This window comes from Physeter macrocephalus, chromosome 8 (assembly GCF_002837175.3).
Source record: "Physeter macrocephalus isolate SW-GA chromosome 8, ASM283717v5, whole genome shotgun sequence".
NCBI classification, from domain to species: Eukaryota; Metazoa; Chordata; class Mammalia; order Artiodactyla; family Physeteridae; genus Physeter; species Physeter macrocephalus.
Window position 1 is genome coordinate 136161781 of NC_041221.1, and position 26190 is coordinate 136187970.

Below are 26190 nucleotides of genomic sequence, written 5' to 3' on the forward strand. Positions count from 1 at the left end.
ACGAACCCGTGTCCCCTGCATCGGCAGGCGGACTCTCAACCACTGCGCCACCAGGGAAGCCCAGACTTTTCTTCTTTTCTTAGGAACTTTGTCTCTTTCTCTAAATTAATATTTTTCCTGTTTGTATTATCTTAAGGTATAGAAAAGTCTTTTCCCCTCTCACCTTTTATTTCCCCACTTGTAAAATGAAGATTTGGGTAACACCAAATTAAAAACTCAAGAGCTTCAATGAATCTCATGTTCTCTCAGTCTGCAGAACTGTAAAATGGCCAGAGGGGGCCAGCTGCCCATAATGGGGAAGTTTAGCAAGAGGCCAAGAATTCACTGAAGGCTGAGGAGGCATGTCTTGGCAGCCAGGTTAAAATGTGAAGAAGGCAGGGAAATAAGAGGAAGAAGAGAAAAACAAAGGCAGTGCAGGGGCACAATAAGAGAACTCAGAAAGGGAAATGAGACACGGATGGGCAGAGCTTTGAAAGTACAAGTGCTACAACAGCCTGAATGGGTGAGGAGCACTCACCAGAGGCAGAAAGGCAGGCCAGACATGACCAGGAATTTGAAGATAAGAGACAAGTGATCCAAGGACACACGTCCACTTGTGAACTCATCTGGGTTTATCCACTTCACCATTAAGGACACAACTAGGCTACAAGGTAACTGCTGAACTACATACGGCTGGGAGACAAGCTGAAAGAATGAGAAAGCAATTTTAGGCATGGAGCAGGAGAATAAAGAGAAATCTAAGAAGGGGTTACTGTCTCTGCATCTTTTAGAAACTGCTTTCAAGATCTTTCAGAGGTTCCTCTGCTGAAAGACAGGGACAAAAGACTTGGATCAAGTTGAGCAATGACCTTGGTTTTTCTCCCAGATGTTCTTTTACCTACCTGCTAAAGAGACTCTGACACTGCTACGGTATGGGGTCAGACTCCCAAATCCCACCTATGATCACATGGCTCAATGTACCCAAGATAAACCTCTGCTCTACTCAAGTACCTTAGAGCAGAGATATACCAGGTGGTGGGGGGCGGGGAGGGTGGATTCTTATTTCTTCCAAATGATAGTGTTTTAGCATTTTAGTCCACCTAAAGTTTACGTGATCTCTATCTCCTATTGCCCTCCCTAACACATAAGCTTCATTTAAGTCCCAGAGAAAGACCGGTACATCAGACAACCTGAGAAAGAAAGAAAACAAGCTCACAGGTAAATGAAGAGCAAGGAGAGGCAACTGTTTCAATGCATATGGCAGAGATCAGGCTTCAGCCAAAGAATCATTATATTTATAGGCACCAAGCTTAAAACGATAAGCCAATAATCATGTCAAGTGATAAACAGCTGATGTAGGTAGGGACATTTGGCTCAAAGAATATTAAGGGGAGAAGGAACCCAATCACTAGTTTAAATACTAAAACAATGGTTCTTAAAGTATGGTCCCCAGACCAGCAGCACCAGCAACACTGGGGAACTTGTTAGAAATGCACGTTCTTGGGCCCCAACCCAGACCTACTGAATCAGAAACTCTAGGGGTGGAGCTTGGCAATCTGTTTTCACAAGCTCTCCAGGTGATTCTGATGCAAACTGAAGGTTGAGAATATTCAAAAGTGGAAGTCAGCAAAATTCTTCTATAAAAGGCCAGGTAGTAAATATTTTAGGCTTTGTGGGGTTGTCTCTGTCACAACTACTCAGTTCTGCCACTATAGTGCAAAATCAACATAAAAAACGTGCAAACAAATGGGCATAGCTGTGTTCTAAAAAACACAAAAACAAGCGAGCCAGATATGGTCAGCAGGCTACAGTTTGGCAACCTCTCTTCTGAAAAACAAGGGAGCCTTAAAAGGTAGAACTGAAGGGCTTCCCTGGTGGCGCGGTGGTTGAGAATCCGCCTGCCGATGCAGGGGACACGGGTTCGTGCCCCGGTCTGGAAGATCCCACGTGCCGCGGAGCGGCTGGGCCCGTGAGCCATGGCCGCTGAGCCTGCGCGTCCGGAGCCTGTGCTCCGCAACAGGAGAGGCCACAACAGTGAGAGGCCCGCGTACCGCAAAAAAAAAAAAAAAGGTAGAACTGAATCTAGCACGTAGGGATTTTAACTTTCCATGAAAGTTGCCTAATGAAAGCATAAATTTCCATCCATGCATCGTTCCATTCATTCATTCAAGCCTACTGCCAAACCATTTCTCCTCTTTTTTTCCTCCAAAAATCCTGGTTCCTGAAGTTTGTAGCATCATGGTGTACCATCCTCTTCTCCCTTCCTTGCTGCTGCAATCTACCAATCTACCAATATCCTGGGTACTGCCCCTCATTCATAGGAGGCTCACTGTCTTCCTCTCCACCACTGCTGCACCACTTGAGGTAACTTCAACAAGAATGGAGATGTTCCATCCAATACCATGACCTTCTCTCCCCCCACAATTTTTACTTTACCCCACCTGAGCCACCCAGCCCATGTTCATACCCTAGAGATTTGACAACACCAGTAACTGCACCACCTCCAGAATTTCAATTTCACCGCCACTACTTCCTATTTTTCCAGGTCATTTCGATCTGGTAACTCTCCCTCCAGCACTTCTTCAACCACATCACTCAACAAGTTTTTCATTATTCATTCTGCTTCCATGACCTTCTCCCCTCCCACCCAGCTCAGCTTCCACAGTCCATCATTTATATTTATTCCCCTCTGAACTACCTTTTGCCCCTCTCTCCCCCTGTTGCACTTCCCTGGCAAAATACCAACCCAAGCTAAACCCAACCATCTACCTACTCCATGTTTGTACCCAAATAGCTGAATGTTGCTGGAGAAAAACACTGCATGTGCTGCATGGTTTTACTTTAAATTCAGGACTATGAATCTCAAATAGGCACTCACCAGTGTCCAGGAATTCTATTAAATTTTCTTAATATATTAAATTCTCTGCTCTCCAGGGCTTCCCTGGTGGCACAGTGGTTAAGAATCTGCCTGCCAATGCAGGGGACACAGGTTCGAGCCTTGGTCCAGGAAGATCCCACATGCCGCGGAGCAACTAAGCCCGTGAGCCACAACTACTGAGCCTGCACTCTAGAGCCCGTGCACCGCAACTACTAAAGCCCACATGCCTAGAGCCCGTGCTCCGCAACAAAGGAAGCCACCACAACGAGAAGCCCGCGTACCACAACAAAGAGTAGCTCCCGCTCGCCACAACTAGAGAAAGCCTGCGTGCAGCAACGAAGACCCAATGCAGCCAAAAATAAATTTTTAAAAATTCTCTGCTCTCCAAAGTAACTATTTCATACTTTATCTTGTCTCCTCAAATCTCCTATACTCTCTCCTCCCCTCACATTCCCAGCTCACTGAGAAAATAGCAATCTGATGAGAATTATCTGTTTCCACTACCAAATCTACCACCTGACCTACACCTATACATATACTCTCTTCTTTCCCTGTGTTAAAATGGATAGAGGGGTTGTGTTTTGATAGAAGCAGAAACACAACCCTTCCACTTGGGTGTTGAATCCATCCCCTTCTCAAAAATTTCACTCCCACAGTTATCCTTTTTCTTTCTTCCTAATCTTCAACGTCTCTTTCTCTGCAAGATCCTTCTTGGTAAGTCAAGTCACACACACACACACACACACACACACACACACACACACACACACAAAACCACCTTTCTTGTCCTCACATTCCCCTGTAGGTACTGCTTCCTTTCTCTCCTCCCCTTCTTGCAAAACCTCTTGAACCAATTGTTTAGTAGTTGCCTCCACTTCCTTACCTCCTATTATCTCCTTAAACCTCTCCAATCATGCTTCCCATCTACCCTACTGAACTTACTATAGGCCAGGTCACCAACGATCTCTATGTTGCCCAAAGCAGTGGTTACTCTCTGTTCTCTTCTTACTCAACCCGTTCTTACTCATCAACAGCATTCAACACAATTCTTGAAATACTTTCCTCTCTTAGCTTTCATGATTTCACACTCCTATTTTCTTTCTACATTACTGGCTACCCTTTCTAAGTTCTCTTTTGCTGACTACTCCTCCTCTGCTCAACTTCAAAATGTTGACATTTTCTGGGAAGCTGTCCTTAACTTCTCTCCATCACTCTCTCTTAGAAACCCTCATCTAGTCTCATAGCTTTAAACATCATTATGACTCCCAAATTTATATCTCCAACCTAGACATCCCCTTAATTCCAGATTTACACATCCAATTGCTTATAAAACATATCTTCCTGGATGTCAAACCCAAACTTAACATGTCTAAAACAAGCACAATTGTTTATAGTCACCCCACACCCTCCCAGTCTTCTCCATCTTAGTGAATGGCAGTCATCCAATTGCTCAATTTAAAAACCAGAGACAAAAAAATACAAAAGCCAACAGAAGCCATCCATGATTCTTCTCTTTTCCTCGAACCCAATATCCCCCCGCAGCCACCCATCAGTCTTAACTTACTTCCAAATATATCCCGAAACCATCCTCTTCTTTCTATCCGGCTCCACTGCTACCATCCTAGTCCGAGCCTCCATCATCCTCGCCTGGATGTTTGTCATGGATATTTTAACATGTAATTCAGATTACTTTCTGCTCAAAACCCTTGAAAGTCTTCCCATGACACTTTGAATAAAATCCAAACTCCTTAACCTGGGCAATAAGGCCCTGCATGATCTGGTCCCTGCCAACCACTCCAACCTTATTATGACTCTTCCCCCTTTCACTTGCTTAAACAATTCCACCAAACTTTTTCCAACCATAAGACATTTGCATCATCTGTGCCTTCCACCTGGAATGTTCTTCCTTTGGATACTTTTAAGTGGCTAGCTGCTGCTTTTCATTCAGATCTTAGCTGAAATTTCACCTTTTCAGAGAGGCCTCCCCAATAACTCTCTAAAATATTACCTTTACTACATGATATTTTCTTGCTTATATCTTTACTGTCTGTATCTGAATATAAGTTCCATAACACTAGGGAATCTTCTCTGACTTGATTAAAGCTTCATCCTCAGTACCAAGAACTGACATAATTAATTTAACCAACATTTATTGAGCACTCAATATATGTTAGACCCAAAGAGCACTGGGATTAGAGCAGTGAACTCCAAACACTTATTCACAGAGATTACGCTGTTGCAGGGCACATAGACATTTGACTACCATTGCAATAAGGGCTCCAAGGGAAAAGCACAGTGTCTAATAGAGGAAACACCTGGTATAATCAAGGAAATCACAGAAGCACTTTTGAACAAGCTCTGAAGGATGAGTAGGAATTAAAGTGGAGAGGTTAGCATGGGGAAAGAGCAATTCCAGGCAAATGGAGCAGAAAAAGCAAAGGTCAAATGAAGCAAGACATGTTTGGGAACTAAATGACAGCCAGTGAGGCTGAAGTATTGAAGTGCGGGGTGGGGCAGGGAGGGATAGATAATATAGAAGGATGAGGCTGGTAAGATTGAGTCAGATCATACAGGGTCATAAGCCATATTAAAAATTTGGTATTTATCTTAAAGATGATGAAAAGCCACAAGATCTTAAGCAGGAGAAACAAAAAAAATCAAATTTCCATTGAAGATAAAAAATTACTCTGGCTGCAACACAGAGAATGAGTTAGAGCAGAGCTTCCTGCAGAAAGCCCAGTGAGTCATGAATGGGTAACAGATGTATGTGTCCAAGATATTGATCCTTTTAGTCCCTAGAGTGGCCGGGTGCGTTCAGGGAAGCCAAAGCCCCCCTGGGCAGTTGCTTCCACCTTGAGCACCTTTTGTCCACTTACCCCAGTGAATCATGCAAATACTCCTCTGGGTGCTGTGATGTAAAAAGGGTTGGGAAGCAATGGGTTAGAGAATACAAGTGTGAATGTTGAGAAACCTACTAGAAAGCCATTGCAATAATCTTGGAAAGAGATGACAGTATCTTAGTGCTGGCAATGGAGCTAGAGAAGAATAGATGCAAGAAATATTCGAGAAAAAAATCAACAAGAGGACTTCACCAAGTCCTTCACCATAACCTTCATTATTTATCAGAAGTTAGTGGGGGGTGTCAAGAATACCTCCCAAGAGGACCAGGTTTGGAAAAAAAGATCGTAAGTTTAGTCTTAGACACATTGAGTTTAAGGTACCTATGAAACATCCAAGTGAGATGTGAGAAGAGAAACAGATTGGGGCAGAAACTAACACACCATTGTAAAGCAACTATACTCCAATAAAGATATTTAAAAAAAAAAAAATTCGGTCTGAAGTTCACAGAAGTCTGGGCTAGAGACACAATTTTACATGTAAGTAGTACTTGAAGCCATGAGAATGAAATTCCTAGAGAAGGAACTCAGAATAAGAGGACTTAGCCTTATAAAAGTCAACATTTAGTAAGAATGAAAGGAAGAGGAGGAACCAACAAGTAACACTAAAAAGGAGGGACACTGTGTCATAGAAACCAAAAGAAGAGTAGTTCAGGAAAAAGGATGAGATAACTAGAAATCACTGGATGTGTTCAAGTAGGAACCATGACAAAAACATGTCAGAAATGGTTGGGGGCAGGGGAGGGGAGTGCTCCATCAAGTGGCCTCTAGGATATCTTCCAACTTTAAAAAGTCTAGGGAATTCCCTGGAGGTCCAGTCGTTAGGACTCCAAGCTCTCACTGCTGAGGGCCTGGGTTCAATCCCTAGTCAGGGAACTAAGATCCCACAAGCCACGTGGTGCAGCCAAAAAAATAAAAACAAAACGTCTACAGCTCTTTGAGACCTGACCCTAAAACTTCATGAAGGAAAACTACCCAATATTTTAATTGTCACAGATGAGCCCTAAGAGTATGTGTACTGTAGTGTCAGGATAAATAATTTCACCTCCTAACTTCAAAGGAGACACCGGGCTTTGTACAGATCCAACACAAGGGTTGTAGAAGTATCAGTATAATTACACCCAAGGAAATTATGAGAAGGGCTGAAATGCTACAGTCAGAAAATAAAGATGCAAAAAAACGTCCTTCAGAGACCACACAATGCCACAACTGAGAACTGTGTGTTGTATAAATCTATTAACAGTATACTAAACATGACAAGTATTTGATTCAGGATCTGCATAAAAGAGATCAGAAAAAGGATGCACAAAGACCACTACCAATATCACAACCCTGAGGTCTTTGATTCCTCTCTAAAACAAACCAAAAAACCCTAAAAATTATAGCCCTCTAAGTTCCATCATATATGAGAAATAAATGTACACAGTACATAATAAAGAAGTCTCATGAAAACAAATTTTACAAAAGCAAGACATTTCCTCATATACACTGTTTCACTTCTGCTTCTCCGGGGTCAGAAAGCCAAGTATCTATCAATAGAACTATTAAAACTCTACAGGTCTTCCAAATGAACAAATAAAACAAGTTTTACTATTTCAGTTGTCTTTAGTTTACTCTAATCTTACAAGAAGAGCAAGAGGATCAAATCAACAGTGTTGACTATGGAGTTTGGCCTGTAGGCATGGTAAAGGGGTAGGTGAATAAAGGTGTGCCTTCTGAGAGCGGAAGTAAGGGCAACACCTTGCATTCTTGGAAGTGGAGGTGTAACTGACTCACCTGTGGCAGCAAGACTAACATGCAAGTATGTGTGGCAAAAGCCTGAAGTCAGTCTGATCCTACTCTCTGCTCCAAGCAAGTCCAAGAATTTCTATTTTCTTATAACTCGACAACAAAAAAATACACAACCCAATTAAATAATGAGCAAAGGACCCTCAAACAGACATTTCTCCAAAGAAGATATATTAATGGCCAATAAGCACATGAAAAGATGTTCAACATCATTACTCACTGGGGAAATGCAAATAAAAAACACAATGAGATACTATTGATACTTTATACCCACTAAGATGGCTATAATCAAAAATGGAAAATACGTGTTAACAAAGACATGGAGAAATCAGAACCCTCATATACTGATGGTGGGAAACGTAAAATGATACAGCTGCTATGGAAAACAGTTTGGCAGTTACTCAAGAAATTAAAAAGACAAAATTATCATATGACCCAGCAATTCCACTCTTAGGTATATACCCAAGTAAGAGAAATGAAAACAGGTGTAGTAACAAAAACTTGTGAATGTTGATAGCATTACTCATAACAGCCCAAAAGTAGAAACAACCCAAATGTCCATCAACTGATGAGTAGATAAACAAAATGTGGTATATCCATATAATTGAATATTATTTAGCCATAAAAGGAATGAAGAACTGATACATGCTCCAACATTGATGAACCTTGAAAACACTAAGCTAAGTGAAAAAAGCTAGACACAAAAAGCCACATGCTGTATGATCTATTTATATGAATATCCAGAACAGGCAAATCTATAGAGACAGAAAACAGATGAATGGTTACCGGGAAGTGGAAATGGACAGCAAATGCTTAATGGGTAAGGGGTTTCTTTGGGGGGGGCGGGGGCACGGTTGGTAATGAATACGTTCTAGAATCAGACAGTAATGATGGTTGTGTTTAAAAACGAGCATGACACGGCAAGTTCCTAATGAATTATTTTCAGAGCAAATTAGTCTTTACTCCACCCAAAGACTGAGAGTAACACATACAATAACCAGCCAGGATAAAATAAACTGATGTACTAATTTCTGAAAATTAACTTTAATGTTATCAGCAGAAGCATTAACATTTAATGAGTTAATAAGGTACTCTGGGAGAGCCAATGGACAAACAAAGGCAAGGAAACTTCTATGTGATCACATTACTACTTTCCAATCAAGTAACATATTTATACAACTAAAAAAATAGAGATATGGCAACCGGAAACCCATAAAAGGACCTGGAGACAGTGAAAACAAGTAAAAGCTCAAAGCCACTAAAAGCACAGATGCATGACTCATCGGCACCTCCTCTGCTGATTTGTATAGGTCATCACAGGGTAGAACTGGGGAACTATAAACACACTCTAATATCAAAGGGTTATTTTATAAAGCTTTCAAAAAACCTCAGCTTTCTTTTTACTAAGAAAGAGAAAAGGAAAACTCATAGTTATACCTGTCGGTATCACCAAGAAATCACTGTTCTCTAACTCTAGGCTAAACCTCTAGGTCAGACAAGCAGCCCAGGGCCTTTGTTCATGGCTCTGAGTGTTCTGAGGGGCACTGAGAAGTCAGGTCACATTACCCAGTGACACTTCTCCATCCAGGGTGATAAGGGGCTCACAGCATGATGAAATCACTCTATAGACTAGGCGTCACAGATGCCCCTTGTCCCAACTCCACACCCACCCAGGTTACCATGGAACTGGTACAAACAAATAGTTTAATATGCTATTAGCTCTGATCTAAGTAGCTGACATAACACCAATTAAATTTATAACGACACTGGAGTAATAAAAGAGCACTTGGCACACTTCTCTTTGCAAACATGATTCAAGGGGTGGTTTTCCTTTTGCCCCTTCTTTAATTTCTAGCTGCTAGGCCACTTAGAAGCCACTTAATCTCTTAAAGAGTTGGTGTTTAGGGGTTTATCATTTCATAAGAAAAGGACCACTAATATTAGAACTAGCTACTGGGAGTACCCAACCATGGCAAAGGAATCCTCATTTCTTTCAGAGTAAAAGTGAATGATATAGTGGTTGGAATCTAGAATCCTGGGTTCCCACTCAAATCTCCCTCTCTTTCTGACTAATTCTGGCTCTGGCTCTGTGAAGGACACATGATCTCCATTTCTAACACATGGGCAGAGGCCACCTAGTTTAAGAGATTAGCTTCACCACAGAATCCATGGCTATGAGGAAATGAGAGCAGCAGATATTATTAAGTGCACCAACCTGCTGGCGCTTGCATTCTTGAGCCCACTGACTAGCCTTACCAATGTCTATATTTATGCTACATATGGAAGGAGTCATCAGGCCTTTTGGCCACTTTTACATGCTATACACTAAAGCTATCAACATGGGTCCTTTGAAGTTACATGTTCTTATGGAATACCCTACAGCAGTTAAACTGAGTAAACTACATATATTTATTAGTGTGGGTAGAGCACACACACACACCAAAAAAGCAAGTTATTGAAAGACATGAACAATATGATATCATCTGTTGAAAATGAGATGTTATAAAACATGGATTGGAAAGATATACCTAATACCTGATAGTAGTTTCTTCTGGTGAGTGGGAATGAGACTAATGTAGAGCCAGGAGGCAAGTTACAAAGGAGACTTCAATTTCATTAGCATGGTTTTATTTTTGTAATAAACAAACAAAAACATATATTACAGTATTCTAACATTTGTTAGTTCTGGGTGGTGAGTACCCAGGTGTTTGTTAAATTAGCTTTGTACATTTGTGTATCTATTTTTTTCCCAGTTAAAAAGAAACCTTTATCTTATAAGTACATGGTGGCAATATGCTCAATCAGTAAGTAGTTACTGAGCATCCATAATATGCAAGTAAACAAATCCTGCATTTACCGAGTATTTACTGTATGCCAGGCACAGTATCAAGTGATTTACATGTATTATGTTATGAGGTAGGTATTTTTTGTAAGAAGGGAGAAATGCTGATCCTCTTCACCTCCAGTTTTCATCAGCTATCAGTCCTGGCCTCTTCAATCTACTCTCAGGAAGACTACTAGCTTTTCCGATTGGTGTGTTTGGAAAAAGCAACTATGGCTCAACTCCTTCCGCTCTGCCAGTATCTGCCTGCTTGCAGAAGGTACACATTTTCCTCATAAGTTTGACAGATATGCTCTGCCTGCCTCTGCAGAGACAGACCTGTGGTTGTCCCACACTTCCAAAGATTTGCTGGGTAGCTACATCTAAATTTGTATGCTTAATTCTGGATCAGTATTAGAAACCATTATTACTGCTGCACACCTAAGCCACATCCTTCAACCTAAGCTTTATCAGTTATAAACGTAAAATACATTTAAAATTTTCATATAGATTTGCCTTTCAGTTGATTCCATACTTAAGCAGGAAATAAAAGGGTTATTTATTGTCCCTATCCATCAACCCTGCTATTGTTGCTGTTTTACAGAAGAGTGTATTTAGGCTTGGAGACACTAAGTAATTTACCCAAGGTGGTAGTATGTGGCAGAGTCAGAGTTCAAATTCATATTCATTTGATTCCAGAGTTCATATTCTTAATAATTATACCAAGGTATTATGCTATGCATATCAGAGCAAAGAAAATCAGTACCAATTACTTGCTAAGAATTTGTAAGATGAACTCAAAAAATATTCTAAAGGTTGAAGCTTTTCTTAGTATATACTGAAAGAGGGTAGGAAAGTATATGTTTGTATATGCATATGTGTGAGTGTATACAAGGAACCATGAAAGTACTAGTTATAAAATTCTTTTAGGGAACTTTTATCCTTCAACTCTAGTAGGCATGTTTGCTTCCACCCATTAAGTACCCCCTCCCTCAAATTTTACTCAAGAAACCACAGATACACAGCAGGGTTTCTAATCTCCTGTGCTTTAAATGAGCTATGTTGAACTACTCCCTGCAGTGTAGTTCCCCCAGACAGCATGCTCAGCTCTGAGATTAACCTGATGTCAGTCTCTACATTCTGCAATCCCTCCTCAGGGAAAGCAAACCTTCCCTCAGCAGACCAGGCCTGCCTAGCTCCAGGTCAGTGCTAATAAGACAAAGCCACAAAGCACTTGAAACTTAGGTCTAACTGAGCTGACAGCCCCTGCTGTCAACACAAAACCAAGGGCCTGCACAGTCCCCCTAATCATGGAGGAAGTTGGTCCCATCCCTTCAGCTTGGCCCCTTCACAGCAGAGGCTTGCCCATGTGGGTGTTCATTCAGTTCTCTGGACTCACACTGCACACTATCCACACCTCTGTAAAGAGCCTTTACATCCTGCTGCAGTGCCCCTGGCTCAGTCTGTGAACCTTGTTTATACCTCCGGTACCTACCTTTTCTCCTTAGTTGATCTAATCCAGTCCTATGACTTTAAATGCCACCTATAAACTGACAATTTATAGACAATTCTCAATCTTATTTCATTAGCCTGGAGTTCCAGATTCATATTTCCAACTGTCTATTCAACACCTCTACTTGGGTATCTAATAGCACCTCAAAGATAACAAGGCCCAAACCAAACTTTCAATTTGCATTTAAAATTACTTCTGAAACTTGAAAACTGATTAGGAAACACTGATCTATGAATTATCAATAGTACATATGTTCCCATAAACATTTGGAATCTCTGTGGAGCCCATCACACATGGAATGCTATGTGGAAACCACAGTGAATGAACAGCATTGCACTGGGAATAACTACTTGCCCAGAACAAGGAGTACTTATACACAGTGAGTAGAAACAATGCTGATTTCATTCATTTTACCCTTAACTTGTTTCCCTTAGGCCTTTCCAGCCTCATTTCTCACTTTAACCTTTCATTCCACCACTCTACTTCCAGACTTCTGTCCATAGTATTTCTTTGATTTGAAATGCTCTCTCCTCTGCCCCAACCCTATGTAGCAAAATTCTAACTGATCTTCAAGGCCCAGATAAAATGCCTCCTCTCTCATGAACCCATTCCAAATCTCTTCAACAGCTGAATGAATGATATATGTGGGAGGAAGGAGGTATGATTCCTTCATAATAGGTTCAAAACTTTGAGTCCTCTCTTTCATCCCTCCACCCAACTGTCTTAGCTCTACCTTAGACTATATCCAGATTCTGATCACCTCCACTGCCACCACCCGGGTGCAAGCCAACATCAATCTCTCGCCTAGATATAATGCAACATCCTCCTAACAAGTCTCCTTCCTTCCACCCTTGCCCTCCATAATCTATTCTCACCAAAGGAGCCAGAATGGTCCTTTTAAAATGTAAATCAGATCATGTCATTCCTCTGTTCAAAACCCTCCCCAAACTCCCAACTTCACACCATAATCCAAAATCTTTAATATGGCCTACAAAGCCCTATATAATCTATTCCCTGATACCTGTCTGATTTCACCTCCTACTATTCTTGATCACTCAGCTCCAGCTAAACTGGCCTCCTTGCTATTCTCCCAACTCATCAATTATGCCCTCACCCCCAGGTTTTTATACTTGCTGTTCCCTCTGCTTGGAACCCTCTTCTCCCAGATGTACACATAGCTTGCTCACTCCCTTCAGGTCTCTCTTCTCAAACATCACCTTATCAGAGAAACCTTCCCTGTCAACACTATATAAGACAGCTTATACACTCTCACCATTCTCTGTCTCTTTACCCTGTGTTGTTTTTCTTTTTAGCATTTATCAATTATATTATTTGTTTATTATCTGTCTCTGCATCCCATTCTCCAGAATATAAGCTCCAGGCCATCAGGGCCTTTGCTAATTATGTCTTTGCCTATAATAGTGCATGGCACATAGTAAATACAATAGACTCTAGGTTCCTTAATGTATAAGATTGAAAGTAAGAACAAAAAGCCTCCATAGTTAGTCAAAACCCCAAAGTACTCTGTAAAATCAAGACACCCAGCAAACACTTAATGATTTTTTTTTTTACATGCATACACTTCTTCTGGCCAATTATTATTGGCCAGAGCCTCACATCATGAATCTTAGAATTGTTTAGTCTCCCCAAAGGAAGGAACAATCAGTTGTAAGTAGCAAGTTCAGCCTCTGATATTGAAAGTATCAACACTTAAAAATTAAGGCAAATGATATTTTACAATTCAGTTCAAAACTTGATCCATTTTAAGGCTTCAACTATAGTACCAGAAGCTCCTTCTTCCTCTTATGTTTTCTATCATGTTTTCTATAGCTTGTTTCCCTCTCATACCTTCTCAAAGAGAGAAAGACACTGAGCTTGCATTAATGAAGGCTCTGAGTTTGAACCCCAAAAGTCCAGAAAAGGAAAGTGATTTTTTTTTTACAAATTTCTAGAGCCGATTAAACTCAACCACAAATGATAACAATCTTGAGCTACTTGTAAAGATTTTAAGTGCTGCCATGTATGTCATTGCACATGAATCACAAGACTTCATCATCTATATAGCATAGATATTGTTGAAGACTGTGCTCTAAATTATAATTTGAGACGCTTTAGTTCAGTTAAAATGATTATGTATTTCATTAAATTAGGGAGTAAAGCAGGTTGGTGACTTAAAAATGCCTAAAAGTAATTAAGCATTCCCAAAGCCTGCAGTGTCCAATTGCTCAATTTCCAAAGCTTTAGGTAAATACCAGGATCTTCATTAATACAGGCTTTCCCAAGATACTCCTTACCAAGGATCTCTAATAAAAGCAATCCATTTTTTTCTTTGGTGCTAAAGTGGCCAGGCTCAGACCAAAAAAAAAAAAAAAACACACCAAAAGAATTACACAAAGGGATTTCTGGATAGGACTTCAGACACAAAAATCAATAAGCAACTTCAGAATATAAAAATCAGTAAACCTTCAGGTGAGTTGACACAGAATGTAGAACACCAGAAATATAACTGAAAATTTGCTCCCAGTTTTCACACACTCCACCGCTGGTAAATACACAGCAGAAGATAGGAAGGACATTTAAATCATCCCTTCAGTGATCTTCAACAGTTTTACAAACAAGTACTAGACCACTATCTCCATTTTACAGAAAGTTATTTCTATTATTAGGAAGAAGTTAAGATACAGGGAAGTCGAGAGCCAAATCCACATAGAGGTTTATGCTGGTAATGGGGGTTAAAATTACATGCAGGTATACTGAAGTCACATGTGTGGTTAATTTTATCAAACAACCTGACTCTCTGGGAACACTGAGGGCAGAAGAGAGTACTAAATAGATGTCTTTATTCTCACAATAACTCCTCCATTTTAACTACCATCTTCTCTGTCTCACCCTCTCTCACAAACTAACTGCACATTTCCACTGTCAAAAGCCACATTAAATTCGAGCAAAAGACCACAATCACCTGGTTAATCTCTAGTACAACCACTGATTAGAGGATGCTCTTTGAGACCCCCAGCTCTGGCTCTCCACTATAAGTGGATATGGGTACATGAGCCCTATGGGGTTTGGAAAAAGAGAGAGCTCAAACAATGTACTTGTCAGCACTTTAAACAAAAAACCCATTCAATTAGAATGGCACCATGTTCCTTTTGCCCTTTCTCCTTAGGAACTAAATTAAACAGATTACAGACAGTGGCAAGAGCTGGCCTTAGAACAGCCTCCCCCTTATTTGTTATTTTTAGCAATTTAGTCCGACAACGCCTGACAACTAAACATGCCTAGAATAGCTAAAGGGAGGGGGGATTATCAGATACTACCAGCAAAAAAACACTAGTCATCACTTCCTCCAACCCTAAGAAAGAATCATTTTCCATGTCTTTATAGCATCACAGAGTTTGAGCTTTTAGAGTCTCATATAAAAACACAGCACATATAAAACATCAGTGGAAACTGATAATGCTTCCTGACCTGGAGTATTGTTCCACGCTCGTGTTTTCTTAAAAACAAAAGCAGAATAAAATGAACTAAATTGTTTTACACAAAAGTTAGGAGTACAATGCATGTGTGTCCATTTTGGAAAAATTCCAGCACAAGATAATTATGTACCCAAAAGAATGGCCTCATGAATAGTGATGGAACTCAAATATTTTTATTATACTGGTGGCAGGTGAGAGATTTGTTTGAAAACAAGACAAAGTGAGGTGGGAGAAAATCATAATTAGCAAGACAGCATCAACCATAGACGCTATTTTTAAATGAAATAATGTAGTAAAAATTCTTTGAAAAATGAATAAAATGGTAAAGTCCCAAGCAGTATAACTATCTGCATCAGCAGATTAACTAAAATTCATTAAAACCCATTTTATAAAATTTACCACTTATAATAAATGTCCATGTACCCTCAAGGAATTTAATAATTTTTCAACATTTTCTGAATTTTTTTTGCCACTATTCTAAGTATCATGTATTTTACATGACACTATAGGATAAAGCACTACAAATGATAAAATGATGTCTCCCTGAGTATGTTACTTTATGCATGTGGAGTTAATAAGCTATTACACAGCTCTACCCAAAAGTATCTCTAAAACAGGTGATAACTAATATAAACTACCTTTAAGCCATCACACAAACATCTCTGTGATTTCAGTTATTTAAGCAACTACTACAAAGATATCAAACAAGATGCTGTCACCTCGTATTACATTTTAGCTGGCAAAGCTGTAGGCAGACAACTAGTTTTATTTTACCTGAAAAATAGGATTACAATTAATAAATTAAGGTAATGATCTAAACAGAAAGGAAACGGGTTTTTTTTGTTTTGGTTTGCCTCCCTCCATCTTTTCATTTTAAGGGACATTTTTGCTCCTAAAGTGGCAATTCAGAAAAAGACCAACGTTACAATGATAAACTTAATAGAAGTGACCCCAGATATCTTCTAATCCAACCCTCTTGTTTTACAGATGAGGACACTGAGGCTTAGAGTACAGCAAGGGCTAGAATCCAGAACTCCTAACTCAACAGAAGGTATTTAAATTAGGAATTTAGTATTTAAATTAGGAACTTAGGGTAATGAATGTTCTTCTGTAAGTCTAATAGACTTTGAGATCTCTATTATGGTTCAAATATCAGCTTGGATCTTGTTCTTTTGAGCTGATTAATTACAGTGTGCTCATTAATACAGGTGTGACCACACTGAGTATTGAACAACTCATTTCTTCTGGCCAGCATCTATTACTTCAGATTAAAAGAGACCTGTCATATAAAGACTGATCAGAGTAAGAATCTAGGCTAAAGAAAAGTATACTGATTAACTTCACCTTACCATCTAGTTACAAGAGCAGGGAGGCATGCAATAACACGAAATAAATTTCAAATTCTAACTCATCAAAAGAAATAATTCACTAAGCAGCCTGAAAATGAATGGAGGAACTCTCAGGCATGGGAGGGCGGAGGCTAAGAACAAATATTTATGGTTAGACAAAGAAAAGTACAGACCATATAAAGCATACAGCAGCGAAGGCTGAGGTCAACAACCCTCTGAAGCACTCAAAGGGATAGGCTGGTGTGGTTATAGAGAAGTGTTCCAAGGAGGGGAATCAGGCCACCCCCGGAGTGTATCCTAGAAGAAAAGAATAACTGAATCAAGATGCAAAAGGCCGAATTCTGGACTAATTGGAATGCAAATCCTTTTGTAAATCTTAATCACAAAACAAAGACACACAGCAGTGAACAGATCAAATCAAAGGAGTGTGTGTGTAAAATATCTGTAATATGCATTTCACAGACAAATAAGAAAGGCTGTCTATAAAGGGCAAGTCTATCTGGATTGTTTACATCTAAGTTCTTACCAGACCTGAAATATTTCTACTGAGGAAATGAAATATATCATAGATAGTTTACATTTGGGCAAATATTAGCACTTGAATCGTAACACATATATACTGACCAAGATATTGATAATAACCAATAAAGAATACTCAATCAGATAAAGAGCATATATGGACTTACTCAGACTCATTCTTCTCTGAAAGTCACAGAGGAGGCTCACACAGCTACATTAAGCCCTAAAACACCAGGACGTGGAGAATATATATAGTTCACTATAACTCTAGCCTTCCAACCATCAGGTTCTTTTAGACAAGTCTTAAATAACTAAAAACTATTTTAAAACAAACATCCTTTTTTATAAATGTTGAGTATACAAATGAACTCTATAAAGAGATAAGTATTTGGCTTCCCTGGTGGCGCAGTGGTTGAGAGACCGCCTGCCAATACAGGAGACATGGGTTCGTGCCCCGGTCCGGGAGGATCCCACATGCCGCGGAGCGGCTAGGCCCATGAGCCATGGCCGCTAAGCCTGCGTGTCCGGAGCCTGTGCTCCGCAACGGGAGAGGCCACAACAGTGAGAGGTCTGCGTAACGCAAAAAAAAAAAAAAAAAAAAAAAAAAAAAAAAAAAAGAGATAAGTATTCATATGTGAAATCCCAACATATGGAACAATAAGAGAAACTTCACCCAAGACTCCCAAAGTCAAAACAACATAGAAAAGAGATTTACTAATCTTGTAATTATTAAAAAAAAATTTTTTTAAGACACTCAGAGGTGCCTAGCTATCTAGTTACTACTGAAGGTGGGAAATCAAGCTAATTTTTAGAGTAGAGACATTTTATATTTTACTGCTCTCTAGTACTCAAACTATCCTGGGTTGGAGTAGGAGATGTCTCTGAAAAATAGCTCTCCTCAGCAAGAGGCTAAGAGATAAACTGTGCAAATGCTCCATGAAAACATCTTGACTTCTTAAGGGTAAAAATGAGCTGTCTGGAAAGATAAATTGTGATACAAATATATAATGGAATACATATAGCAATGAAAATGAACAAATCACAATCTCAACATGAATGTACTTCACAAACACAATGTTGAGGAAGAAGCGAAGCAAAGCAAAAAATATGGAGACAGACTTTGTTCATATAAAGTTCAAAAACTGTCTTGAGGGATATATACATAGGTAGTAAAACTATATTTTTTACGAAAGGAAATAATTACCCAAAAGTTAGGGTTACCTGAGGGAGGGGGAGAGCAGGCAGGAATGGAAGGGAGAAACAAAGGTAGGGGGCGGTGCTCTGGTGTCCTGCTAATTTTTGATTTCTTGGTTCGGATGATTGTAACAAGTGTTTGCTTTATAATTATTGCTTAAACTACATGTATTTTAACACATATTTTTGTAAATGCTTTATTTCACTACAAAATAAATAAATGACTAATTTTTTTTGATGGATTCTAAACTTTGAGCTATGCAAGCAGATGAACCATTGGGTGTAATTCTTGTTTAATATATAAAAAACATTCTGCCACTGGCTTTGCTCTCACCTGCCCTTCTCTCTTCATTGAAAACACAAGTAAGAATCAGTGCTTATCATATTGTAGTATCCACTTGACATCACGTCCAAAGAGGGTGTCCCATCATACACACAAAGGTGCTTAATAATTTGTGGAGTGAAAGAGAAGTTCATCAGGGGCTTCCCTGGTGGTGCAGTGGTTAAGAATCCGCCTGCCAATGCAGGGGACACGGGTTTGAGCCCTGATCCGGGAAGATCCCACATGCCGTGGAGCAACTAAGCCCATGCGCCACAACTACTGAGCCCTCGTGCCACAACTACTGAAGCCCGCACGCCTAGAGCCCGTGCTCTGCAACAAGAGAAGCCACCACAATGAGAAGCCCGTGTACAGCAACGAAGAGTAGTCCCCACTCGCTGCAGCCAGAGAAAGCCCTAATGCAGCAACGAAGACCCAATGCAGCCAAAATAGATAAATAAATTAAAAAAAAAAAAAAGGTACCAGCCCAAAAGTGAGGTACTTAGGGCAAAAACTGGACATCCATCCAAGTGCCTACCAGTGCCTACCCATGCTATGGAAAAAATGATCCTCATTAGGCAGAGTAAAATCTCCTCAATCATGGAAACTCCAAAACATTTTCTCATCAGAGTCTCAGAACTCAGCCAACTGCAGAGTGTCACAGGCACCTCCTATCCAGTTTTCTTGCCACTAGTCTTCCTACTTGTTTCAGGAACTACCATCTGACCATAATAGCCATTTCTGTGGAAGAGTCAGGACTTTCACAGTTTCTTAGATTTTACTTATAGCATGGGCTGGAGGGCTATTTCACAACCCTGGGATTGTAACATTCTGCGTCAGAAGTGGCATTATGTAGGCCAGAATGTCCTGGTTTCCTTATTCTTATTTTTATTGTGTCATTGCTGAGCTAACCAGGGTGGTGGAAGGGGTGGTAACCACGTCAGAGAAAGAAGGGAAGGAAAGTGGTCAACCAGTATTTGCATGTGCCTAAAATATAATGGGGATTTTAAACGGAAGGCAGATGAGCCTGAAGCAGTAATTCAATGAGAGAGAACATAGGAGAATAGTGGTCAAAATGTGTTCAAATATACCACTGAAAGCTTATCTCAAGGATTCCAAATACTTGAGATTCAAAAGGCAAGACATCAAAAATTCAGCTCTAGCTCATCTGAATGCTGAATCTAAGTTTTTGCAACTGCAAAAAAGTTGCAAAAGTAATTATTTTCTTTTTATCTCTAAAAAAGTGAGCAAAAATACAGGACGTATTTTTCACTCTTTAGAAGATACATATCTCTTCAATCTATCAATAAGGTTTTAACTTTACCTAAAGTTGAATTTTCTTAAAAAAAAAACCCTATACTTTCTTTTTGTAGCAATGCTGTACATTTCAAAAAGAAAATTATTTTTACAAAGACAGATGAGACTCACGAAGTCCTAATTCCAAATCCCAATTATACTCATGTCATTTTTAAAAAGTATGATTCTGCATTTTCTAACAACATATACTGTATTACATATTATATACTCAGCCATCTTCTTTAAAGTTATTCATTATCGGTATTTTTTTTTAATAGAGAATTCCCTCAATGACATAAATAACATGGTTACTCTATCATACTAAAGCCGTCATTTTATTTTTTCTCTTCAGTCAGATTAGCATCATTGGTCTGCTAATCACCATTAGGAGAAATGGTGACATTCCCTCGCAGAACCAGATCAACCATCTTTATAAAGGGAAGATAAAAATCTATATAACACTACCACATTATGAGTCTGTTATGAAAACACTTCCTAATCAAACCCAGGAAAGTGATTACAGCCTGAAGAACCCAACATAGGGGTATTAAAATGTAAAATACGGAATTTTAAGAAGAAGAAGACAGACTATCTTCCCAAGGTTAAGATGGTACTTGTCTTTACCCTTCTAGTATGTAATATAACTCCCTATCAAGAAGACATGAGGGCAGGGACTTGCCTGGCGGTCCAGGGGCTAAGACTCCATGCTTCCACTGCAGGAGGAGCAGGTTCGATCCCTCATCGGGGAACTAAGACCCCGCATGATGCGCCACGTGGCCCAAAAAAAAGAGGACATGACAGCAGCATTACAGTACCCCCACCTCTGCTCCATAAGAAGAAAAGGGCCAGCAAGTGAGACACCAGGCTGGCTGACAATGTAGACACAGCATACTACAGTTACCAAAAGCTAAACAAATTCTAGGTTAAGTAGGACTGGGGAAAAAAATCTGGAGAGAGCAAACATAAACAGTAAGAATGGAGGTGGATAAAAGGGAGTCTAGAAAATACTAATGAAGATGGGCTCTCAGATCAGACTAGCCACCTATGTTATGTCATGGAAAAGACTGATCCATAGTGTCATTTATATAGACTGTTGGTGGGGGTGGGGGGGTAGGCATACACAGTGGGGCCGAGTTAATAGCTCTGGTCAAAAACTAGAACTTTGGACCCAAACCAAAAAGCTTACTTCATCAGAGATGAAAATGTGCTAAATTAAACAGCCTGGCCTTTGTCTGCAGAGTTATGTATAAATTATGCCTCCTCAATTTAATTGTAAGGTATCTGAGGGTAGAAATTAATCATGATAATGATAATTAAATAAGATGAAATAGGCTGGACTGACAAGAAATACCAGGGCCCAGAAGAAGAGACTGTATATTTGAAAGGCAGAGTCATAACTGGGAGGCCTTGGGGAAAACTATTTAGAGCTCTGAATCTGCATCAAGCTTCCCAAGTAATAGGAAACCATATTTGTAATTACTTCAACTGATGATAGTTTATATGCCCAAATCCTCACACTGCTATGAAACTAGTAGAATAATTAGAGAGAACAAGGGAAAAGCACTTAATTTAACACTGAAGAATCAGAAAATGCTTCTCAGAAGTAGGCCTAAACTAAGATCTTAAGGATTAACAGAGCTGATAAGAGCAGAAGGAGGAAGTTCCCAGGCGGAGAATTACTTTTGCAAAGACCTAGTAGAAACAAAGAAAACACAGCAAGTTCTAAAAACAAAATATTTCTGCATGTCTGGAGCATACAGTGTAAGAGAAGGAAGAGGATATGAGGGACATGAGAGAAAGAAACAGGAGTCATTTCATAAACAGCCTTGAAGGTACGTTAAAAAGCTTGAATGTTACCCCAAGAACAATGATGGGGTTTACACAGAGGAACAATAGGACAGATTTAACATTTTAGAATGTCATTCTAGCTTCAATATGTTAAAAGGATTAGAAAAGAGAAAGTTGGAGGTGGAAAAACCAGTTAGAGATGCTACTGCAGATGATGGAAGCAGCTGGTTTAAAGGTGAGAAAAAAATTCCAGAGGGAAATACCATTTAATAGAGAAAACAGTGAAGAAGTAATATTCAGAGATAGTAAGAAGTTTCCAGAATTGATGAGTCACTAATCCTCAAACTCAGAAAACCCAACTTAACCCAGATAGGATTAAGAAAAAAAGCAAAAAGACTAAATCCCCACCTAAACATATACCAGAGAAACTACAAAGCATGAAAGACGATAAAACAATATTAAGGGGCTTCCCTGGTGGCGCAGTGGTTGCGCGTCCGCCTGCCGATGCAGGGGAACCGGGTTTGCGCCCCGGTCTGGGAGGATCCCACATGCCGCGGAGCGGCTGGGCCCGTGAGCCATGGCCGCTGAGCCTGCGCGTCCGGAGCCTGTGCTCCGCAACGGGAGAGGCCACAACAGAGGGAGGCCTGCATACCACCAAAAAAAAAAAAAAAAAAACAATATTAAAAGTAGCCACAGAGAAAAGACAAAGGAACAAAAATTAGACTGATAACTTCTCAACAGCAACAATGGAAGTCAGAAGTCAATGGAATGCAATCTTTAAAAGAGCTGAGAAATTCCTAAACATATAAAGCAAAATGAAACATATCATCTCAACTATGCATACAGTAATAATGAGCATTTACAGCACCCAGATAGTTTCTAAATACCATTGCCCACTAAACTGAAAGACTAAGGAGAAATTAATAAATATCATCACAGAGGGAGATATGACACATCTCTCTCGTAACTAACTGAATAAGGAGGAAAAAAATCAGTAAGAAACAGAAAATCTGAACACTGCAACTAACAATGTATGTGTGCATGCATGCACATGTGGGTCTGTGCATATGTGTATACATTTCAGGCTGAAGTAATAAAATTATAAAGGTATGGCAGTCAAAAAGTATAGGATTGCTTCAGGGAAGAGAAGAGTGTGTGTAGTGGGTGATACCATTACAAATACAGGTTAGGGCAGTATTGGAGAGACACTAAATGCAGAGGCAGGGATCACGCAATAATTGAATGTTGAGGTAATAAGGAAACCACGATGGTAGGATAAATGGAAAACAAGAAACTGAATATAAACTAGATTTACATTACTAAAATGGAAAGATAAATTGTCAAATGATGAAAAACAGTATACACAGTGTAATTCCTCTTTACTTAAAAAAAGTGTGTATATGTGTGTATAAACTTGTTTATAAAATAAAGTTTTATAAATTGTAATGATACATATCAAACTGTAAAAGTGACATTTTGAGGATAGGCAGAAAGAGGGGAAAGTCATTATGTTTGTTTAATCATGTTTTATTTTTTGACTGTTTTTCTTTTTTATAGTATACTTACATCATTTTTATAATATAAATAGTGTATAAGATGAAAGATTAAAAACAAAAAACACAAAATAACTTCCTAGGGTAGAGGCTATAGTTTAACTCTGCTAGTTTTTTTGTAGCTGTTAATTAACATTTCAAATACCAACAAGCGGGCTTCCCTGGTGGCGCAGTGGTTGAGAGTCTGCCTGCCGATGCAGGGGATGTGGGTTCGTGCCCCAGTCCAGGAAGATCCCACATGCCAGGGAGTGGCTGGGCCCGTGAGCCATGGCCGCTGAGCCTGCGCGTCCGGAGCCTGTGCTCCGCAACGGGAGAGGCCACAGCGGTGAGAGGCCCGCGTATTGCAAGGAAAAAAAAAAAAAAAAAAAAACCAACAAGCTAGGTAATCTACTTCTATTACCTGACAGATATCAGGATACTCTTACCAGTATTTGAGAGACTCCATGAAAGGAAACTTTTGGAAAATGAATTTCCTAATATTCATCAGAAATGAATAGTACGCTAAACTCATCATCTGGAAATTTTACCTTGATGATTTTTTTAAATTATAAAAGTTAACACAGGGAGATGCAAGAGGGAGGAGATATGGGGATACATGTATATGTATAGCTGATTCACTTTGTTATACAGCAGAAACACACCATTGTAAAGCAATTACACTCCAATAAAGATGTTTAAAAAAAAAGTTAACACATATTTGTTACAATTTATCCAACACAGAGGTTATAAGAAAAAAACAATTTCATCCCCATGTCCCATCTAATTTCTTTAGGGTAAACAGTGTTAATTTAATATATATACCTACAGGGCTTCCCTGGTGGCGCAGTGGTTGCACATCCGCCTGCCGATGCAGGGGAACCGGGTTCGCGCCCCGGTCTGGGAGGATCCCACATGCCGCGGAGCGGCTGGGCCCGTGAGCCATGGCCGCTGAGCCTGCGCGTCCGGAGCCTGTGCTCCGCAACGGGAGAGGCCACAACAGTGTGAGGCCCGCATACCACAAAAAAAAAAAAAAATATATATATATATATATATATATACCTACAAATCATTTTCAGTGTTCATATACAGATCTTGGTTTTTGTTTGTTTCCATAAAAAGAATTATTTACATGTTCCTTTGCATCTTGCTACGTATTCATCAGGACAATTTTTAGATATATTTACCAACAAGTGCAAAAACACACTTTTTTTGGTAATCTACATGAAATAGTTTCGTTCAGTTTTTCTAAGATACTTTTGTTTGGAAAACTCAATCTAGAAGAGTTGGGCTGACAAAAATGACAAAATAGGATATAATAACAACCTGGTTACTATAGGATAAGTTTTCTTTTTTTTTTTTTTGTTTGCTTATTTGTTTTGTTTTACAATACATTTTCTGAGCTACAAAGCCACTATCAAGTTTGTTTAAATTCTCATTGGTAGTCAAACAAAAATAAGCCTAAGTAACTTAAGATACTACATGCTTGCCCCAGCCATGCCAAGTCAGTGTCCCTGAGAAATCCCCTGAAGGCTACAGGGGGTGTCTCACCAATTCAGCAGAGGGCTGAGTCAGATTCTGAACCACTGCCTCAAATAGTATTCAAAGAAATTAGATAAAGTGACCTATGAAGTCACTGTATCCACCCCCATCTCAGGAAATCTTGGTCCCCAAAAAATAATAACCACTTTTTTGTCCTGTCCAACTTTTACTATATACAGGATAGACCATTCACCAAAGCCCCAGAAGACTATTTCATCTGAGGCTTTAATGTATAAGGAAATGGTAATAATAAACTCCAATTTTCCAAAGATTTACTAAATTATTACTCTTATCTATCATCTTTTTCCCTAGCTTAAAAAAAAAAATTGTTTTCCTCCCTGGAGCACTATCCTTCGGATATTTAATTAGTTATAGCTTACTACGCAGTCCTTGTCTAGAATTACAATGTGTGAAAGAGTCATATAACTAGATCCTTTGACTATTATTATCATTACCTACTCTCATGCCCATCCACCACAACATATGGTGTTTAAATATACACTGTGCTTTTATTTTATTATATTTTTTAAGAATAGACATGTTCACTTAAAGGCAATGGAAGAAATACATTCAGGTTAACAGTATCCTATCTTCTCCAAAATTCCCTAAGGTTTCAAGAGATTCGTCTTTTTTCTGGTCTTATACACTGCCGTAAAAAGGCTGCTTCATAGCTCTAGCACAATTAGAAAAAATGAAAACAATGTGACATGACCTTGGCAGGCATACATTTTCATTTAATATGACACGATAATTACTTTTTTCCTAAAAGTCAACTACGACTATCAGTATTCAGTCAAAACTTACTTACTTCCAATTCTTTAATTTTTTCTTCCGCTATCTTCTGTTTCTCTAACAGCTGATTATGAATTGCCTCCTTGGATTGAAGAATAAACCTACAAAGCACAAAAAAGTTGAAGATAAGTCACTTGACCACTATGTTCATAAAAATCAACAACTATATGCCACAAATATTAAACTAAGAAAACGAGAAGGATGATCTCCAATTGAGAACAAATAAAATGTATTACTATGTTATGACAAACTCAGGAAACCTCCACAGATTTAAGCCTTCTTGGCTGAGAAGGAATAAAAGCTTAAAAGTAAATTGTGCCTTCTGGTCTTAAGAAGGGAATTGGGGGCTTCCCTGGTGGCGCAGTGGTTGCGCGTCCGCCTGCCGATGCAGGGGAACCGGGTTCGCGCCCCGGTCTGGGAGGATCCCACATGCCGCGGAGCGGCTGGGCCCGTGAGCCATGGCCGCTGGGCCTGCGCGTCCGGAGCCTGTGCTCCGCAACGGGAGAGGCC

General features: G+C 39.6%; 1 protein-coding gene across 2 annotated transcripts in view; it reads right to left on the bottom strand.

The window, feature by feature from the left end:
• Positions 1-26190, bottom strand: part of PFDN1 (prefoldin subunit 1) — a 67091-nt gene that overhangs the window by 5743 nt on the left and 35158 nt on the right. The window contains exons 3-4 of one of the 2 annotated variants that reach the window (XM_028493291.2): positions 25697-25781; positions 16933-16998 (exon numbers count right to left, since the gene is read on the bottom strand). In XM_028493291.2, the coding sequence (XP_028349092.1) occupies positions 16948-16998; positions 25697-25781 (136 nt within the window). In that variant the 3' untranslated portion in view covers positions 16933-16947. Of the gene's footprint in view, positions 1-16932; positions 16999-25696; positions 25782-26190 lie in introns of those variants that run through there. The other variant, XM_024126197.3, reaches the window with a different exon arrangement.